The sequence below is a fragment of the Calonectris borealis genome, chromosome W (assembly GCF_964195595.1).
Source record: "Calonectris borealis chromosome W, bCalBor7.hap1.2, whole genome shotgun sequence".
Lineage (NCBI taxonomy): Eukaryota > Metazoa > Chordata > Aves > Procellariiformes > Procellariidae > Calonectris > Calonectris borealis.
In genome coordinates this window covers 27,937,820-27,960,264 of record NC_134351.1, presented here as the reverse complement: position 1 = coordinate 27,960,264, position 22,445 = coordinate 27,937,820, and the positions used below count along the sequence as shown (strand labels likewise).

At 38.6% G+C, this 22,445-nt stretch overlaps 1 protein-coding gene across 1 annotated transcript in view; it reads left to right on the top strand.

Moving 5' to 3' along the window:
• The window catches only part of LOC142075028 (nuclear factor 1 B-type-like), a 349,790-nt gene extending 348,250 nt beyond the window's left edge, over positions 1 to 1,540 (top strand). The window contains exon 12 of the mRNA XM_075136017.1: positions 1,411 to 1,540. Coding sequence (XP_074992118.1) covers positions 1,411 to 1,540 — 130 coding nt within the window. The remainder of the gene's footprint in view (positions 1 to 1,410) is intronic.
• Positions 1,541 to 22,445: the final 20,905 nt, after the last annotated feature.

Genomic DNA, 22,445 nt, shown 5'->3' with positions numbered 1-22,445 from the left:
GGCAAAATGACAACTATGTTGAATAAACATAGCCGTTCAGCCAGTTTTCAATCCACCTCGCTGTCTGCTCATCCAGCCCATACATCAACAGCTTCTCTATGACGATCTTATGGAAGACAGTGTCAAAGGCCTTACTGAAGTCCAGGTAGACAATATCCACTGCTCTCCCCTCATCTACCAGTTTGGATGCCCAAAGAAATGGAAGAAAAGAAAACTTGCAGCTTCCAGCCCTCACAAAAATATATCAGAGGTTTCAGATTTCATATGTGATGTTATGAACTATATCAATCTAATGTCCAATGTGTATTCACAAGTAAGGAGGTGTGTTTGTGCAAATATCTAGTGCGGAGAAACATTTGATAGAATAAAATGTGCAGGAAGCATGTGTTTGCACACTGTATGTCCAGATTTGATTTTACTTGTTTGGTAATGATTGCTGATATAACAATGCCCTTTTCCTTAATTAATATGACCAGTTTTTTTCAAAAGCCCATTATTTCTGAGTTTTTACAAGCACATCTAAATAAAAGGCTGTTTATGTCTGCTCTGACTTCTAAGTAGAAGCATCTCAATGCTTCTTTGAAATATGACATAAGTCCATCTTGTAAATACTTACTAGTAGGTACAGTACTTATTACTAGTTAGTATTTGGTAAAGACATGAATGTTAATGGGACTTAGACTCCTTAGTGACATAGGTGCTTCTGAAATAGTGGTTTAAGTTTCAAAGTCACTGAATTGGCTTTGAAAATATTTCCCTTCTCTGACTTTGGTTAAACAATTTCATGGTACTCATTGCTACCCCTGACAGTAAATGTGGAAAAAAATAATAGCTTTTTCAAACATTCTTTCAAAATTCTGTGTTCTATTGGGGACTCATGCACCTAAGAGGCATATCTTGCAAATTGAAAGAGGGTAAACTTGTGTAACAGAAGGGAGTACAAAATTGCACAGGAGATTTTGTGCTTTTGAAATGAACAGTCTAACTTGTATGCTCTAATGAACTTATTAGTTTTTAAATTATGTCTGTGGTTCCATATGGTGTCGCACGTACAGTTTAGTTATATCTGCTCCATATACTTGACTCTGGAACTTTTGGGGACTTTCATAAGTAAGCAGACTGGTGTAATACAACAATAACACTGCCTGTGGTTCATATCAACAAATTTACTTTTGTCTTTTGAATGAGTTATGCAATTGCACAGGAAACTACATAGTGCAAATTCAAGTGATGTTCACGAATTTGATATCTTACGTTATCTTAAATAGTGTTATTTATAATGAATATTGATTTAATCCTTAGAAAAAGTCATTGTTTTCTTATTTTTGCAACATACTTAATTTGTGTTTCATTTTCTTTCCCTCTGTTTTCCTTTCTCTCATTACCTCTCTCCACCCCCTCTCCCAAAAGTCCTGGTACCTGGGCTAGCTTGGTTCCTTTTCAAGTATCAAATAGGACACCAATTCTGCCAACAAATGTCCCAAAACATGATTTGAACATAATTGGAGAGCCTTTCCTTCAAGCAGAAACAAGCAACTGAGAGGAAAATGAAATTTAAAAAATTTAAGAAAAGAAGGAACAAAGGATGAAAAACAAAACTGAAGAAAGAAGAAAAATAGACCAGCAACTGCAGCACTTAAAATCACTAATACCCTTACGGTTGAAACTGTAATGACATACAAAGAGTCGATGATATTTCACTAATGGGTAGAAAGCAGCCCCTGCGAAGTAGCCTTTTGTTATATGAAGTCCACTGGGAAATACATGTTCTGTCTCTGACAATATATTTTAACTGACTTACTAGATGCCTTAATATTTGCATGATATCTAGTTTTATTAATTTAGTATTCTTGTTGTTTACAGATGGGATCATTATTCCCCGTTATCTTACAAAACAAATGCTAGGTGGCAGCAACAGATCTGCAGGAGAGCAAGGGCCATTTTCTCAACACTGATTTCTAAAAGTTTAAGAAATAAAAACTGTAGCCTTTAGTTATAAGTATGAATTTATTAAACATTGGCCCTTAATCCAGCCTTTTTTAGTGTGTTACTGAGTTCGAAATTTTCAAAGTCAGCAGAAACACACAGGCTTTATGGAAGAAATGCCTCTATAAAGGTAAAAGTTTATCTCCTCATACAACAGTAAAAATAAATTTAAAAAAAGAGGTTTTTTTTCCCCACTAAAGAAACACTCACAGAGGCAAGTGCAATTTAAAAATCATATATAAAGGGGGTCATCATTATAAGTCCTTCAGCCCTTGGACTCTAAATTGAGGGGATTAAAAGAAAGGAATTAAAAATTACTTTGAACAGTTTTATTTTTTCCCCTCAGTTTCTGAGGGCATTAAAAGGCAGATCATGTCCTTGAGAAGAAAGTAATGGAAACGCAGCACTTACATTGATTTAGCTGCTGCTTCATTGGAAGAGTAGGATCTATTTATTTAGTTACTGGTTGTATGAAGAACCCATAGGGTGTACATACTGTTCTGTAAAATATGCAGCATAGAGGTAGGCAATCTATATCATGAGGGCAAAGCATATCAGGTGAGGGATAAGATATATTTAAAACAATGTATTTGCAAAGTAAGTCTAATCACAGGGTGCTCAAAACTCTCATGGTGCTTTCAGAAATTAGCTTTTTTCAACAAATTTCTCTTATTGACAGAGCTGTAATGTGCATGGCCAGACAATTTTTGCCTCTATGTCACTTTAAAAAAAATTAATTAGAATACTTTTCCAGTAATCTAATTTGCACAAAGATATAATGTCCACGTTAACGTGCCTTGCCTTGAAATATACAAAAATGGAAAAAAATGACATTCACTACATGTGTTTTGCTGCATTTATTGTTATTTTAAATCTTTATCATTTTTATGACAAAATATTTTGTACTCCAAATGAGAAAAAGTATGACATCATGGATGTTTTTAGACAGTTCTACCTTTATCTCACATTTAAAAAGCATATCATGGCTTTGTATAGTTGCTGCTTAAAAATTGTGATCAACCAGCAATATTTTCAGTATTTCAGTGTTTTTTTCTATTAATCTTTTGTGCTTTCATCTTCCAATTAATATATGGGGGGAGGGGGGAGTGGGTTCAATTTATATTAATTATACAATACCAGGTTTTGCCTATGTAGGTAGTGCTTTTAGCTGTCTTGGTTATTATAGGTAAGTACTTGGATTTAAAAGAAAAGAAAGAGTAATGTATGCATTTTTGTTTTTTTTTAATTGACCAAAGTGGGTACTGCTATTTTTGCAATGTGATGACGCCCTTTTGTGTACTGAGTGATGGACAGGGGATTTTTTTTTTATACATACATACATACATACATATATATATATATATTCTGGGGTGGGTGGGGAGGATTTTTAACGCTTTACAGTGTAGCTGTGCACCCTTAGCCAGGCAAGGGCTGCAAAGCGACTGTTCTGCCTAATGTGACAAACTTTCAAATTGGTTCCCTCTTTTTAGCTTCCCACCTGGGGTGCAAGCTGAAATAATTTCCGGATTAAAATAATAATAAAAATGTATTCTGTTGGAGGCAGACATGACTTGAGAAAATTGTTTTACTTTAAATTTCTTTTTTCTTTTTTTTTTTCTTGAAAGAGAAAGAGAGGTGAAGACCCACAGTGGGATGGAACCTTTTCTATTTTGGCAAAGATACCACATCCTAAAGTGTCCCTTTTAGAAGGTGTTTTTAGCTCAGAATAACATAGAAACATGTTTCGTCTAGAAAATTATTTGGCATAAATCCAAAGGAGTTTTATTTGCAGGTAATTTGGCTTCCTAAATCTAAATGACTGGTGAATATTCTTTTTTTTTCCCCCCTCTATGTCAAAGAATTATTTTTTTAATTTGTTAACACACAGCATCTGTTTTATAGTCATCTACATTCACAAACTATGTCAGTGATTTAAAATGTCTTCACATACAACAGGTCAGATGGAAAGTTGCATTTCTGGACTGTAATGTGAATGGAGTTTTGAATGCATGGAATTAGTGTGATGTAAATAAAAGTTTATTTTCAGTACAAGCAAATCTTACAGATTAGGAGTAGACCTGTTGCTGGAGACATTTTTACAAATAAAGGTGCCATGTTATGTATGACTCAACACAGGGTGTATTTTCCCTTCAAAGCACATCCTTTTATCATGGTGCAAGTAAAGGGGGGAATAGACTTGTGAAAATAGGGCACCCCTGTGGGATAACTCAGCCCATTATAGCTGTCTCTTCACTTCAGAGATTTTCTTAAAATATGATTGTCACCAGTGAGCTGTAAAGATGTGCCATCTTAGGAGAAAGGTCCATAGGCAGGGTCTGAAAGGCTACAGAGAGAGAAGCTGTAGAAAAACAAATCTTTAAGATTTATATTTAGCTAAATTAAAAAAAAAAACAAACCAACTTTATGTTGGTCTTTTTTTTCTGAGCCTCATAGTAAGTGAAGTCATTCACTAAGTAAATGGTTGTTAAGAATAACTTAAAGTGAACCTACCTGTGGATCCCTGGTAAAATAAACCATGCCTTATCCTTTCAGCATATCCCTGATAATGAACAGTTATGGAACATAGGTATGTGCTGGAGGACTATCCTTGATTAGTTATGTTAGCAAGGTGTCCCCTTAAGCTTTTAATAGCACAGCAGAATGAAACTGAAACAAATTCAGACTTCAAAGTGCAATAATCAAAATGTTGCCTAACTTTGTAGGAAAGTGGATGGTCTTAGCTGAACTTTCCCATTATCTCTGACCTCTTTTATGACCAAACTGAGCTAAAAGGTACAATATTTTTAAAAACAAATTCCTTCCATGTGAATGAGTTGGTTTGTTAAGCAACTGTGGGTTTTCCTTCCTGCCTTTAATAGAAAGGCTTGATTTGAATAAAGCAAACTTTTAATTTGCTATCTTTTTTTTAAGCTTAAAAGTCAAAAGATTACAATAATACTGAGAACTCAAATCTAGTCTCTGTCCTCCTTCACCAGGAAGTGAATTCTAATTAAATCAAGCCACCCTGTTCTATGTGCACTATTCTGCCTTTATTAAGTTGCTTTGCAGTCCTGGCCTCATGGCTGTGCCGCTGCAGTGTGTTTCCCCCCGAGTGACATGAACATTTGAGGCTTCATGGGGGGTGGGGGGGAGCAGTGAAGGAGACTGTACGTAAAGACATGGCAAAAATATTAATTATAGCAATATAGTTGTTGGGTGATGTTCAGGTGGGCAGCCCCATTGAAAATATATGAATGAATTTGTGAAGCTGCAAGTAGCAAGAAGAATGGAGGAGCTTCTGAATGAACGGCCTACCTTGTAGACAGGAATTTGTACACTGTATAGTTTTGTTAAGATTTTTTTTTAAAGTACCCTTGTTTGTAAATCTAACTTTTTAACAATTATAATGGAAATATATGTCATTTCAATTTTTAAAATAAACAAGAATATTCCTCGTTTGGAAACTGGACTTGAGTTAAAACTCTCCAGGTTTTTAATTTATATATTAAAAAAATCATCTGTCCATGTCAGGAGTTATTTCGCAGATTCCTATGCTTGAAAAGCATAGGTTACTAATCCTCTGAAACATTTAAAAAAGATAGTCAGAGAACTAAACCAGGACTTATATCTCATATAGGTGTATCCTCAGGGAGCAGAATTTTGGATTTGCAACTTGTAGCTTCATAAGGATTTAATGAAAGAGATTGCACAGGGACACACTCAACTGTGATACCCAAGTGTGTTACATACCTAAACTCTAAATTATATCTACTGTGTAAGATTATGAAAGCTGCAGAAAGTTAACCTATATTTAGTGCACAATATTTGCTTTTAATGAAAAATCTCTATAATGTTGCTGGCAGTAAGACCCCAAACATGACATCCAATATAGTTTACATGACCTTGTCAAGGTCTTTTGCTAACATTAACCAGGTGCACTTTTTTTAATTGAGTTTCTATAAAAAAATTAAGAAATATGGTAATATGCAGGCTAATCAAGATAAATAGAAAAAGCTCAAAAATGAACGTTCTACTCCATGCTAAAGGAGCTGAAAACTATCGCCGCCTTATTTGCACTTTTTGCTAGTTCCCCTATTTTTCTAATCCCTCAAAATTATGTGGGTGTGGTGGAGCACAACAGTTGGAAGATAACATAGACCACTGATTTTGACCTTTAAACCTGCACAATGACCTTTGCATCAGCCAAACTTATTGCCATGATAACTCTTTGTACTGTTTCCATGCTACAGCTCTATTGGTCACACTGTTAGTAGTAAAGGGGACAAGATGGAAACAGTCAATTTTTAAATTTTTTGTTGCAATTTTTTCTTCAGTAGTTCTAAGTAGTTTTTTAATAATAAAAGGGTTCACTAGTTATTACTCTTTAGAAATATGTGTTGAAATTCAAATGTATGTTGTATTTTTGAAAAGGGCTTCGGTGCCATTAGCATTGTAATACACTAGAATAAGCCTTTGACACATTTATTGCATGATAGAGTACTGGTATAAGAAAAGGTGGCCTAAATACATGGAAAGCAGTTTGAGCTAGTGACACTAAAGCCAGTCTTTGTATTACTGTATTTTTGACAGAATGGTTTTGAAAACTGTGCTACAGGGACTGATATAGCAAATGTACGTCTATATGCAGAAGGAAATTTTCTAGGAAGTATGGCTTATTATGCATTCTTCATTGGGGGCATTGAATTTGCATGGACTGATAAAAGTTGATGCAAAATGAGAAAGAAACAAAAAACAGCAAAATGTTTACCAAAAATCTCAAACAAATGACCAGTGCCTGTTCAATTTCACAATCTCCGTTGAGTCCAGTTGTAAATGTTTCAGATAACATTTTCTTCTTCAAAAAAAATCTCTACAACATTGTAGAATGTGAGTGGTACCTCAGTCGCAGGCATAGGCTCCTCAAGAGCTGTGTTAGATTCTCTTCATCAAGCTCTTAATTTCTGCTAATATCATAGAGAGCCTTTAGTAAACTGCGAAGGGACACCCCATCTCAATGATATTTCTCTGAGAACAACTTTTGTAGAGCTGTGTATTTCTTTAGATACATTTAGTACAACTGTAGGTGACAAGTAGTCAGTTATTGCTTACCAGCTACACACTGGGGTTGATCCATTTTAAAGCTTCTGACATTTTCTCCCTATGATGTAGGCCATAAAAATTGAAAGTTACATTTTAATTAAAAAGGAGATACGTGCACATTCTTGGTGTAACAAACCTTATCTAGTAGAATGCATTACACTATACTTAATTTATTTTTGGAACTAGGGCCTCATGGCATCAGACCCATTTTGAGAAAGAATGTTAAACAAGGGTTTATATTGTGCCTTGTTGGAGGATAAAAAAGTTCTTTTTGGTACTTTTTTGAAGTTTACAAATGAAATCAAATGCCACAAGTTTTAAACTGGTGTAAATAAAGCTTGACTTCATGTGATTGTTACTGTTATATCCAGCCTAAACTGCTAGCAGCTGCTCATACTGCAGTCAGTTACTGGAAGCAAATACAATTCCTATGCAAAAAACATTTAAACAATAAAATGAGCTATGCTACAGACCCTGATCTCATGTTTTCTTTTCCATCTGTAAGAGTAATAATAAGTTGGTAATATTTTAGAAATTATCTTACATCCTTGTATCCCAACAGCACTGCACACTTAGGAGAGGTCTCTCTATACTTCCTAAATTAGATTTAACATATCTGTTTGTATAGATGTTGATTTAATGCCTACTCTGAAAAAAAAAAAACCAAAGAGGTGAAATGTTATAAAATCAGTAAATAAAAGAAGTACTTTATCAGCTCGCAGTATGAGAAACAAACAGGATGAACTGGAAGCGTTGGTCAGTTCCCAGAGCTATAATATCATTGGTATTAGTGAGACTTGGTGGAATGAGTCCCACGACTGGAGTGCTGGGACAGAGGGCTACAGGCTGTTCAGGAGGGATAGGCAGGGCAGGCGAGGTGGAGGTGTCACACTCGGTGTGTAAGGGAGAGGTTTGACTGTACAGCCCTTACAGTTAGGGATTGAGACAGCTTCCGGTTGAGGATTAGGGGGATGGAAAACAAAGGAGATGTTGTAGTGGGTGTCTACTACCGATCGCCCAGCCAGGATGTAAGCACTGATGAGTTATTCTATAGGCAATTAGGAGAAATCGGTAGCCCTTGTCCTTATGGGAGACTTCAACTTCCCAGTCATCCACTGGGAATACCGTACTGCCGTGACGAGCAAGTCTGGGAAATTCCTGAAGTTTGTAGGAGATGATAACTTCTTGTCACAAGTACTCAGTGAGCCAACTAGGAAAGATGCCCTCCTAGACTTGTTTGTGAATAGAGAAGGACTTGTGGGAGATGTGATGGTAGGTGGCTGCCTTGGCCACAGTGATCACGAAATGGTTGAGTTTAAAATTTTCGGGGTAATGAGAAAAAAGGTCATCAGAGTTGCTACCGTGGATTTCAGGAGAGCAAACTTCAAGATATTCAGGGAGCTAGTCAGCAGTGTCCCCTGGGAATCTGCTTTTGAGGGCTTAGGAGTCCACGAGTGCTGGTCAGTTTTTAAGAATCACCTTTTAAAAGCACATGAGCAGGCCATCCCATTGTGTCGAAAGTCAAGCAAGTGAGGCAGAAGACCAGCTTGGCTGAACAGGTGTCCTGTTTTCAGCTGGGATAGAGTTAAATTTCTTCCTAGTGCTGTGTTTTGGATTTAGTATGAGAAGAATGTTGATAACACACTGATGTTATTAGTTGTTGCTAAGTACCCTTGTAGTCAAGGACTTTTCAGCTTCCCATGCTCTGCCAGGTGCACAAGAAGCTGGGAGGGAGCATAGCCGGGACAGCTGGCCCAGCTGGCCAATGGGGTATTCATAGAATCATAGAATCATAGAATCATACAGGTTGGAAAAGACCTCTAAGATCATTGTGTCCAACCGTCAACCCAACACACCATGTCCACTAAACCATGTCCCTAAGGGCCTCATCTACACGTCTTTTAAATACTTCCAGGGACGGTGACTCAACCACTTCCCTGGGCAGCCTGTTCCAAGGCCTGATCACTCTTTCAGTAAAAAAATTTCTCCTAATGTCCAATCTAAACCTCCCTTGGCGCAACTTGAGGCCATTTCCTCTTGTCCTATCGCTAGTTACTTGGGAGAAGAGACCAACACCCACCTCACTACAACCTCCTTTCAGGTAGTTGTAGAGCACGATGAGGTCTCCCCTCAGCCTCCTCTTCTCCAGGCTAATACCATGTGACGTCATGCTCAGTATATGAATGGGAGGCGTGTCCAGGAAGTAGCGATCGCTGTTTTTTTGGGCATTGCTCAGCGAGTACACTCATTTTGTATATTCTATCACTATTATTAGTAGTAGTATTATAATTATTATTTTTTTCCCTTCCTTTTCTGTTCTGTTAAACCATCTTTATCTCAGTCCACGTGTTTTCTCACTCTTACCCTACCAATTCTCTCCCCGTCCCACTGGTGGAGGGGGGAGTGAGCGAGCAGCTGTGTGGTGTTTTGCTGCCTGCCGGGTTAAACCACGACAACAGAGAAAGCCTTGTGGAGCTCAAGAGGAAAAAGAATTGTATGATCTCTGGAAGCAAGGTCAGGCTTCGCAGGAAGATTACAGAGCCGTGGTTCGCATATGCAGGGAGAAGAGACGAAAGGCTAAAGCTCAACTAGAGTTGAAACTGGCCAGTGTTGTGTCAGGCAACAAGAAAGGCTTTTTTAAGTACATTAATAGCAAGAGGAGGTCCAAGGAAAACATTGGATTGATACTTGTTGAAGATGGTCACCTGACAAATATGGATGAAGAAAAAGTGGAGGCATTCAATGCTTTTTTTTGCCTCAGTCTTTAATAATACTGATAGACCCTGGGCTGCCCGGTCCTCTGAGTCGGAGGACCACGAGTGTGGGAACAGTGACTTTCCATTTGTGGACGCTGAAATTGTAAGGGACCAGCTGTATCAGCTGAATGTTCACAGGTCCATGGGGCCGGATGGGATTCATCCCAGAGTTCTGAAGGAGCTAGCGGATGTTACGGCAGGACCCCTCTCGATCATCTACCAAAGGTCTTGGGAGTCTGGGGAGGTCCCTGCTGACTGGAAGCTAGCCAATGTTATTCCAATTTACAAGAAGGGTGTGAGGAAACTACCCAGGAAACTACAGACCTGTTAGTCTAACCTCAGTACCTGGAAAAACTATGGAGAAGATCATACTGGGTGCTATTGAAAGGCATTTAAAGGACAATGCAATCATCAGGCACAGTCAGCATGGGTTCACAAAGGGAAAGTCCTGTCTAACTACTTTGATATCCTTCTACAATAAGGTCACCCGCCTAGTGGGTGAAGGGAAGGTGGTGGATGTAGTTTTTCTGGATTTTAGTAAGGCTTTTGATACTGTCCCTCAGCATCCTTCTGGACAAGTTGTCCAACTGTGAGATGAGTGGGTTTACGGTGCACTGGGTGAAGAACTGGCTGAACAGCAGGGCTCAAAGGGTTGTAGTGAATGGGGCTACATCTGGCTGGCGACCAGTCACCAGCGGTGTTCCTCAGGGCTCAATTCTAGGGCCAGTTCTGTTCAATATATTTATCAATGATCTGGAGGCAGGAGTTGAATGCACCATTAGCAAGTTTGCTGATGATACCAAACTGGGAGGTGCTGTTGACTTTCTTGAGGGACAAGAGGCCTTGCAGAGGGATCTGGATAGATTGGAGCATTGGGCAATCATTAATGGCGTGAAATTTAACAAGGACAAATGCTGGATTCTGCACCTGGGACGGAGTAATGCCAGGCACAAGTATAAATTGGGAGAGGAGTGGCTGGAGAGCAGCCCTGCAGAAAGGGATCTGGGGGTGCTGGTTGACAGCAGGCTCAAGAGGAGTCAGCAGCGTGTCCTGGCAGCCAAGAGGGCAAACCGCATCCTGGGGTGCATTATACACAGCATAACCAGCCGGTCAAGAGAGGTGATTATCCCACTGTATTCAGCATTGGTGCAGCCTCACCTTGAGTACTGTGCGCAGTTCTGGGCCCCACAATTTAAGAAGGATGTTAAGGTCCTTGAATGCGTCCAGAGGAGGGCAACAAAGCCGGTGAAAGGGCTGGAAGGCATGTCCTATGAGGAGCGGCTAAGGACTCTGGGTTTGTCTATTTTGGAGAAAAGGAGGCTGAGGGGCGACCTCATTGCTCTCTACAGCTTCCTGAGGAGGGGAATTGGAGAGGGAGGTGCTGATCTCTTCTCCCTGGTATCCTGTGACAGGATGTGTGGGAATGGCTCAAAGCTGTGTCAGGGGAGGTTCAGACTGGACATTGGGAAGCATTTCTTTACCGAGAGGGTGGTCAAACACTAGAACAGGCCTCCTAGAGAGGTGGTCGATGCCCCATGCCTGTCAGTGTTTAAGAGGCATTTGGACAATGCCCTTAACAACATGCTTTAACTTTTGGTCAGCCCTGAAGTGGTCAGGCAGTTGGACTGGATGATCATTGTAGGTCCCTTCCAACTGAAATATTCTGTTCTGTTCTGTTCTGTTCTGTTCTGTTCTATTCTATTCTATTAAAAGCTCCATCTATAAGTTTATATTTAGTTCTTATCACCATGTTTTATCAGCTCTAATAATTACAGAAGCAACCTTAACTACTTCATTTATGATTCAAGATGGAAGGCAGATTTTTGTTTTATTTCAAGCTCTCACTGACTTGTGACACTAAATAAATCTTCTGGTTTTAAGAGCTTCTGTTATCATTTTTATTAAATAGAAAAAGTAAAGTTTTTTCTTTGTGAAGTTCTTTGCACCAAAACTCACTGGAATCATACTGACTTCAGAAGGCTTTGTTTTGGGCCCTTTGAGATATATAAATGGAAAATACTGTTTCATAAGCATGAATGAGCATGGGATTTTCCATTCAGGTCATTTTACTAGAAATACATGGTTTTCTTCTTCCAGCACTGGGAATGAATAAACCAGTAGTAATAGTCAATAAGTGGCATGAATATGTTCAAATCTTGATAACTGGGTGGAATGCAATGTGAATGCTTAAACTAAATTATACACATCCTCAAACTTTGTCTCACAGTGAAGCCAAAGAAGTTACCATCTATTTTGATAAGAATATACTCCAGGCTCTATAATGTAAACTTCATCTAATTTTAAACACCAATATGAAAAAGGAAAAATGGTCTGTTATTTTTCCTCGTTTGGCTGTTTACACAGAGACCATTTGTTTGTTAAAAGGACTATTTTTTTTCTACGAAAGATTCTTTGCTCTATGCACAGCTCCCCATAAAAAAGGAAGTTCTACTACTTTGTCTCACTAGAGTATATGTTAATATTGTCATTAGGAAATGATTTCAAAAACATACATAAAAGGCTTTGGGTGCCATGTCTAAAATTCCAGCCCAGAAAACCTTTGCTGCATAATCCCAGAGCTGTTTACATTTAATCCTGCCTCCCCTTTTTGATCAAAAGGTTTGTCTACACCATATAAGCAGAAACATAGGTACAAATACCCAGGTTTATCTGTGGCCAGTGTCATACTGACTGAGCATATGACATATAGTCTGTTATCAAGCCTTCGCTGTACCACAGAACTGTGTAACACACTACCTAATTGTGAACTTACTGGGTGCATATTGAGAGAAAATGGCATTATTTGGATTAAACGGAATTTAGTATTATTGCAACCATAGAATCAGAGAATACCCTGAGTTGGAAGGGAACCACGAGGATCATCGAGTTCAATTCCTGACTCCACACAGGGCAACCTAAAAGTTAAACCATATATCTAAGAGCGTTGTCCAAACACTTCTTGAACACCGACAGGCTTGGGGCCGTGACCACTTCCCTAGGGAGCTTGTTCCAGTGCTTGACCACCCTCTCAGTGAAGAACTTTTTCCTAATATGCAATCTGAACTTCCCCTGATGCAGCTTTAAGCAATTCCCTCGCGTCCTATCACCAGGCACCAGAGAGAAGAGATCAGCACCTCCCTCTCCGCTCCTCCTCATGAGGAAGTTGTAGACAGCAATGAGGTCACCTCTCAGTCTCCTCTTCTCTAAACTGAACAAACCTAATATCCTCAGCCGCTCTTCATAAGTCATACCCTCTAGGCCTTTCACCATCTTTGGTGCCCTCCTTTGGTCACATTCTAATATTTTTGTATCCTTCTCATATTGTGGAGCCCAAAACTGCACACAGTACTCGAGGTGAGGCCGCACCAATGCTGAGCATAGTGGGACAATCACTTCTTTCAACCAGTTAGCTATACTGTGCTTAATGCACCCCAGGATACAGTTGGCCCTTTTGGCCACCAGGGCACATTGTTGACTCATATTGAGCTTATCATCAACCAAAACCCCCAGATCCCTTTCTGCAGGGATGCACTCCAGCCTCTTGTCTCCCAATCTATATGTAGATCCAGGATTACACCATCCCAGGTGCAGAATACGGCATTTGTCCTTGTTAAATTTCATATGGTTGGTGATTGCCCAGCACTCTAATCTATCAAGATCTCTCTGTAAGGTCTCTCTATCCTCCTAATTTAGTATTGTCGGCAAACTTACTTAGTGTGCATTCAACTCCTGCGTACAGGTCATTGATAAAAATATTGAAGAGAACTAGCCCTAAAATTGAGCCCTGGGGAATACCACTAGTGACTGGCCGCCAGCCAGATGCTACCCCATTTACTACAAGTCTTTGAGCCTGACCCTTCAGCCAATTGTTCACCCATCATATTGTGTACATGTCTAGCCGTATGCTGGACTTTTTGTCCAGAAGGCTACTGTGTGAGACAGTATCAAAAGCTTTACCAAAATAAAAAAAAAAACACCACCGCATCCACTGCCTTTCCTTTGTCCAGTAAGCGGGTAACCTTGTCATAAAAGGATATTAAGTTAGTAAGGCATGACTTTCCCCTTCATGAACCCATGTTAGCTTTGACCAACAACTGCATTGTCTTTCAAGTGTTTTTCAGTAACTCCCAGATTAATCTTCTCCATAATTTTACCAGGCACCGAAGTGAGACTGACAGGCCTATAATTACCAGGGTCTTCTTTCTTGCCCTTCTTGAAAATGGGAATAACATTTCCTAGCTTCCAGTTGACTGGGACTTCTTCAGATTCCCAAGACTGTTCATAACTAACTGAGAGGTCTCGCAATAACATCGGCCAACTCTTTCTGTACCCTGGTATGAATCCCATTGGGCCCAGTAGACTTATGTGCAGTCAGTTGCAGCAGCAAATCCCATACAAGTTCAAAGTCAACTGGGAGCTTATCACTCCCTCAGTTGCGGTCCTCCAACCCAGGGCTCCAGGAGTCCCAGGGCCCATCATTGGTGTTAAAGACAGAGGCGAAGAAGGCATTAAATGTCTCTGCTTTATCTTCATCCCTATTTGTGAGGTGACCAACTTCATCAAGTAATGGACCAATGTTTTCTTCAGTCCTCCTTTTGCTGTTAACATATGTAAAAAAGCCTTTTTTGTTATCCACCACAATACTGGCCAGCTTCAACTCCAATTGAGCTTTGGTCGTGGAAACTGGTTGATCTGGCAGTGCTAGGAAACAATTTAAAAAGCAGCAAAGATGAGTTAGTCTGCTAGAGAGATTAGGGGCTACCTTCTTACACACAGCCTCCTCCAACTCCCGTTTGGAGCCAATGGGAACCTTTCAAATCACTTCAGCTGGAGATAGATAAATTTTTCTCTCAAGCAAATCATCAGCTTGGGAATCTGTACCGAAATATGGACTTCATGATGGGAAGAATGTCTCTGAAGCTGAAATCTGACCAAATTCTCCCCACAGATAGAAGCAGACAATTCTCAACAGTCTGTAAAAGACCTCATTTCTGAGACAGAATTACTGTCATTCAAAATCTTTTGTATTTCTATTAATTGCTTCTGCTATTTTTTCATTAGCATGTAGCTACTTTCACAATGAGATTTTTTGTGTTGGCCTATCTCAAACCCACTAAAGTTAATGAAACAAACACCTGCATTCTACCCAAAATTCCCATTTCACATTTTAGTATCTTTTGCATTACAAAATATTACTGTATTCTGAATTATTCAGGCTTATATACAGTACTGTCTGTTGTCTTGTGGAAGCATTTAAGTTTATTATTTACTACATTCCTTTATTGCTGTGTATTTTGAAACCTCTTCCTGTGAAAACATATAATGTGAAGCCACTGCAATAGTGATACACATTTTCACAATGCACCTATTGCTTTTATAAATGGAAGTAAACCCTCAATTTGTTAGCAGAAATTATAATGTCTCTCCAGAAACCCTCAACTCCAATATGAATTCTAAGTGTTCTCTGTGATCCCACTGATCCTTAAAATAACCAAAGCAATTTTCAATAAATCACCTTATTATAATCTTCTGTGATCTTAAGAATAGAAATCAAGACAGAGAAAATGAAATCTATTACAGCTTCACTGTCTGACTCCAAAAAATAGAATGAATTTTAGAAAGAGAAGTCAGTGTTTTGTATATCCTGTTTGGCTGAATGCTATAGCACAAGAGTATTTGAACTTTCCTAACTTCATATGAAAAAGATGTCAATTGTAGCTAGTGAAGTTCTGTCAAAAATCCTATAAGAGGACCACAAAGCCCTGTGGAAACTATAGAAAGTTAGGCTGGGATTCTCCAAACTCTGTGAAATTATGACAAAACAGTTCTCATTAATGGGAGATTTCCTCTCTTTCTAAGTAAAAAAAAAAGTTGTAAATAATTTATTAGCTGCAATTAGAATTCTTTGTAATAAATATCAATCTCTCAACTTTCCAGATGGAGAAACTGAGGCATAAATTGAGGATTTGCCAATATCCAACCACAACTTGCTGTTATAACCATGAGACTCATGAACACCCACTGTGCTATTTATCTTGGTCAGTGCTGCCTTCCAGATGTATGGTCTGCTGATTTAATTTCAGAGGTCAATTGTCATCTTAATCTTCCCCGTATATCTTCTAAAATATCAAGTAAAGCCAATGCTTCATTCCCTGTCTCCTTCAGAATGGCTTTACCTATTATATATCTGCTAAAAACTTCCTTATCTCTCCTGCCTCTTCCTTGGGAGATCTGGAATGGATCTGTCTGTCCTGATATTTTCACAGTCTTCAGACATTCTAATTTCCTGATCACCTCTGTTGGCAAGTTCTTATTTTTCTTCAGTATTTCTTCTTCTTCTTCCCTTGGGAAATGAGTGTTTTTACTGTCTGTCCCTATATTCTTTTGGGAGTCCTCAGTTAAATAAGTCTTTTTATAAGTCTAGCTATGTATACTTCTTTCTGTCAGTAAATCACATCCAAGGCTCTGCTATCTCTTTTAACTTATCTTTATTCCTTATGTAATGAGGAGAGTTTTGTTTTAGTTGGGCACTTATTTCTTAAATGTCTTTCATTTCTGATTGCATTATAATTGCTTATGCTCAATCTTATAATCTTCTGTATTTTTTGCTTCATATTTATATCCAGCATGCTTCTTTCTTACTTTATTACTTTTCTTTTTTACTGACTGTAGCTGTTCCAATTTCCCCTTGCAGTAATCTAATCATAAGCTACCATGTGTCACCTCAGTGATACTTACTAATTGTAATAAGCTTGTCTTTATCATCTCTCCTTTATTACTTCGCCCGGGATCTTCTGTCTTCTTCCATAATTCATCACACTCAAATGCTACAGTTTTATTAGCCCTAAATGTAACACAATTAGATTATTAACTTCTGCTTTAAGACCGTCCTACAGCTGCCTCTCCAAATAATCATGTTATTCAAAAAACAAGGGGCCAACTCAGCCTCAGGCCAATTTGGCCCTTTGGTAATGTTAATTGGGTCAACAAGGTTGTGTCTCAGCTATAACTGAGAGCAGAATTTGTCCCTGTACAAATGTACAAATCACTCTGGTTTTAGATCCCTATTTTCTTTGTATTTGTAAACACATTTTTGTGTCTATGATCGCCTGTTCTAAAGGTTCAGTTGACCTTTTCAGCTGCAAAATTCAAAATTCAGGGAGCAAAAAAATCTTTGAAACATGTCCTCCCCATCTGTTTCATCAAGAAAGTAAGAATAGGCACTACATGGTAGACTGCAGGGACACTTCACAAACTCTATATACTTCTTCTCATGCTGTCAGCATGTGCCACATACAGTGCATCTTCCATGCAATAAGGCTGGCTGGATTAATTCCCACTTTTTGGCAGCCTTTGTCACAAACTCACTTTTCACAAGGTTTCCCTAAAAAAACCAGCTAGGAATAGTCTACGAGAATATTCAAAAAGCTACTGGGAGAAATAATAGGCATTCCTATTATTCAAATCTTGAATACATGTTTTCAAAGGAGGGTGTTTGAATAACTGAATCTTAACATATGTGTGCCACCAAATCAGATACGGTTTTGTAACTTGAAAAATAGTCCTCTGTGCAACACAGTTCATATTTGTTTAGTGTGCTTCAGCTATCACCTTTACATCTTTTAAATGTAGCTGCTGAACATGGTTCTCCAGATTACAATGCTGTAAAACATGATCAGTTTGCTTCTTTTCTTTTTAATACCAAGCTACAGAAATAATGGTTTTAATCTTTGTTTTTTCCACTTCTTTCTTTGCAAACTCCTTTGACTGTTTTGTTTTAAAAAAATCTCTATTATTATTACTTTAGTTATGCTGTTTTTTTAATTGATTGCCAAAGTACTCCATGTTCAATTTATTTAATTTCATTTCCCACAATTTCAGTGTTTTCTTTTGAAAGACAGACATCTTAAACATTTTCAGACTGATGCTCTTAACTGCCCAATACCTGTCTCTACTTTCTGATTGTTCCTCCCTCAAAACTCCTCTTTCTTTTTTTCTTTCTTCCTAGATCTGTCTGTTTCACTACTTAATATAATTTCCTTTCTGTCAACCATTTGCTTACTTTAGACAATTCTTCCTTCCTGTGTTCACTCTTTGTATATATTACCCCCTTGTGTCATCACTTCCTTTCCCATTCATTAAAGACTACCTGCACTGATTCCAGCTATCATTTCATTCATTACAAAAACCACCATTTCCATTTAGTGATTTCCCTCAAAATAATTCAAGCAACTCCTAAACTTCATGTCTATGATGTCAAGTTGGCCATAAATCCTTTCAGTGCAGCTCTTTTAATTTACTCATGTTGGTAATGCCATTCACTTCACAAAAAAACATGCAAAAATGTTAAAAAAATATTTACTGTCTTCTCCATTAAACATATAGTCATCCAACAAGAGTATTTCTACCACATGCAGTATTTTGTTGTTGCTTGGTGCTGTTGCTGTTTACCAGGGCTCTTAAGAGCCCTGCTGGAGTCCCAGAATCCTTCAGCTCTATATTGTTTACAAACACAGAAGAAAATTATGATCTTGGCTGAAAATGCCTTGCAGTCTACAGGAATCAACAGATGGAAAGAGCCAGATGAAGCAGTAAAGGCAACAAAGATACTGTCTTACTATCCTAAGCAATGGTCTGCACGTCAGTAACATAACAATTGCAGAAGCTTTTGTAGGCATCACAGGAAAAAAAAATTAAGATGGATTTGACTGGAGATAAAGGCATTCTTAACTTGGCAATCTCCTTCCAAACACAAATGACAGGATTGGAAAAGATCTAACGGTGCTTGTTTGAAAAGTCAACAATGGGATAATGGCAGCTGAAATCTGGGGTAATCAAAGATAAGTAGAAGCACCCCAACTGAAAAACAGATAAAATAACAGATAAACTGCTATAAGGTGTTGCAGGTGGATCAGTTTGCCAACAGCAGAAACTCAAATGCCTGATGACCAACTTATATCGTTCTGTTTTTCTTCCAGAGGATGTAAGTGCTAGTTAAATAAGCAAGGTAATAATTAGATATGCTATTGACAGTTCACATGTTCCAAATCCACACGTTCAAAATTAACAGTCTCAAGGCTTATGCCACAACTTGAAGAACTCACTTGTATATAAATTTAATGTATACATCAGAAAGGCAGAAACAACACTGGCAAATAACACTGGGTTTATCACAGCCCAGTGCTGCATGTTACAAAAGGACAAGTCTTCACGTTGCAGCCAGCCTTTTCTTTCAGAATACATTCCCTTTCACTTGTTTCACACAGTGTTCGTGTGTTTCTCATGTCCACCCTTTTCAAATAAGCATTTTTATGTTTCCTCTTTCCTTTTGAACTGCCTGTCACACTGCAGCATTTTTTATATCATTCTAAACAACAACATCCAATTTCACCCTGCTTGAGACACACCAAACCATGACTGGTTAGGAATACCACGAGTACTCTTCATGCTCAGTAAACTGTGAAGTATTCTCAGTGAAGAGGTTTCATATGTACCTGAAACTCTAACAGGTCTTAGGAATCCATACACCTCTCCTGGTCTGTAATCCAGAAAATAAATTTTCTTTTTGTGAATCACAGATCCACAAGAGTTTAGCTCATTTGTTGAATTTTCTGCCTGCAATCCTATGGCTGTTCTTTTCATAGCAATTTTTTTTCTTCCCCTCTTCATGCCCCCAGTATTAGCAGCTAGACAGCAGCTTGCTGTCTGTGCAGGTCATTGTCCAATGAATTGTATCATATGGTTTTTCAGACAAATGTCCTTTAGAGTGTTTGAACTGGCAACACTGTTCTGATATTCTAACAATCACAAACAATTTCCCTGATGATCTGTTTTGTTTTTATTTTGGGAGGGCCTTGATGTCATTTAACCTTTAAAGATTACAAGGGATTTCTTTCATAATGGGATTATGTATATGATTATTTATGAGGCTTCTCCCTGGGGATTATCTTTTGTGCAAGTTTGTTAGATACCTCCATGGCTGAACGGTTTGCTCTGCAGTTGATTGCCTGGAATCACTCTGATGTCAGTCTGTAGCTGATATCCACAGGGATTTGCTGTGTCCCTTTACAGGAAGGCAAACCTTGCCTCCTCCCCATTTGGAATGACTGAGAAGAACCCTCTAATAGAGTTTGCAGAGATTTCCTTCCCCATTATGCTGCACTACAGGTTTTCCTGTAGGAGGGGTGCTCAGACTCCCTTCTCTCTGCTTTTAGTCAAACCATCTTTAACAATAGCAGAAAGTTGATGAAATGGCTGAGAGTGGGGAATGACTTTGTTTTGTTTTCTGGCCTGTTACAGTATTTCCTGCACAACATTAATCTTATGTTTCCAAGATGCATAATACATGGAGCAGCATGATCATGTAAGAACAAACAGTTTTCCCACAAGATGTTCAACTGGTATCTTCAAAAGGTCCAATCTGCATGCTTTCGACTTCTGCTGTGTTTGGTTGGAGCTGAAAGAATTCAGCACCCTCTAATTCTGGCCTCTAAAATCTCAATGGCAATACAGAGAGTCTTGAACAAAAATAATTTTGAACCTCACACCAGCTGCTGTCAGGACTTGGCAATGTATATGAGGTGGCCATATGGCAGCTGCAAACTAGACTTAGTCTTCTGACCAGTAACTGTAGAAGACTGACACCCCACACCCCCAAGTTCAAGAGGCTCCACTTCATTCATTCTGATCCCAGCACTTTTATCTAGAGTCCAGCCATACCATACGCAAATGTAAATGGAGTTTCCAAGCCTCTCTTAAATTCCTGTGGATTGGGACCAAAAATATAGCCTACCACTAAGCCAATACTGGGTACGTCTTTTCCACCACCAGCCTCACTTTGAAATCCATCCACAAATTTAGGTGCTCCACATGGTCTCAGAGCTTTGTTTTCTTGTGAAGTTGCTAACCTAAATAGTAAGATCTTTGGCATCATGCACAGAAGAACAAGCCTTATATTTCTTTTATTTGCCCTCTTTTTCCCTTGAGATCTTTTTATGGACCAGGCAGTGGAGCATTTTGGAGTAAGAAGTACTTTTCTTTTGAAGCTGATTTCATTTTTATCATGCTTTTTTTCCCTCTTTTTTAATGACATAGTCTTATTAAACTTGATCCCAGCCCTTACTATAGTGGCTGATGCGCTATCAAGGAGATAGGAGTTCTTAGGCAGCCATACTATCATGACAAACATCGATCTTAGTTTTTAAGCCACATTCATTGTCACAGTTCTGAAGTTCAAAGAAAATGGCTAAACCACATGCAATTAAAATCTTGGTCATAAAGTCTATAACACCGGCTATGAAGAACAGTCTTTCTTGTGCTTTCATGTTTTGAAGTGATCATTTTATAGTGCCTGCAGAGTTATCTGAAGAACTGTCTTAGGGCATCATCTTTTGATGCATTACTACAATAAAATGTATGTTTAGTTTATGAAGTAATACCATTTGTTAGGTTTAGCAGTGTCACACAATCTAAACACAGTGAACTCACAACAAATCTCAATTTGCCAGATGCAGTTTGGACTGAATCTTCTCATGAAAACAAAAGTTGCTTTCACTGGAGTCCTGATTATTAAGATGTGCCAAAATGTCCTTCAGTAATGTGGAACATGTGCAACAGTGACATCTCCACTGAGAAAATAGCTGAGCCAGTTGGAGGCATGTCCTCACTTGCAGAGATCAGCCAATGTGAAGTATAACAGCTATTATTTTGGACTTTCAAAGGCTGGGAAGTCTGTACACTGTTTTCCCCCTTCTCTCCCTAGAGAAAGGATAAATACCAAATGGGCCCAGCTGAGATCTGTAAACTTAACAGCTAGAGATGGGGAATAAACAATCTCAGATCAGTGGTCACCACAGATTTTTGCTTGAAGACTAATTTCAGGGCACCTCTTCATGTGGGCCTGCTTTCCTTTCCCCCTTTCCCTTCAGGAATATTCAGCTATGGGATTGTATGTGGCCTCTTGCCCTGCATCTAATATCATTTTTCTTCATTTTTTTATCAGAGAACTAGCTTTAAATTCCTTTTATGTCTCCATTGCAGCCTCTGCATTATTTTAGCTGTACATTTGCTTGTAAACTCAGGTAAATGTGTGTAAATGTTGAACTAGGTTTGCAGGCAGGGTGGAGAGTTTTTTGTGCTTTTTCAATTGGGTGAACAATCCAGATGCAGAAGGTTCGTTTTTGTGTCATTATTTAGACACAACTTCCAACAAAATTTATAAGGAATTAAGATTTTGCTGTGTGAACTACATCTCCAAGATCCAACAAAAGTGCCATGCAGAAATAATCAAGCTATTATATCCAGGAAAGCAAGGGATATTCAGTCTGAGACAATGAATACATTAATGAGTTTAGGATGCTTCCAATAATCCTGTTTAGCTGTGTCCACAATGCTCCAAATTGGAGACTGACTTGCAGCACAGCTTTGTTTTGTTCAATATCTTTGTAGGTATTGAAATAAAAGACCTTCTTAAGGTCTGACCTTCAAACTTGTCCCTTTGCCACTACTGAGATGGAGCTGAAGAAAATATGTTTCAAGGAAGGTATTTCCACAAGAGAAAGAAAATTCATGTTTCAGCCTACAGTGGAAAGGTTGTTCCTGATT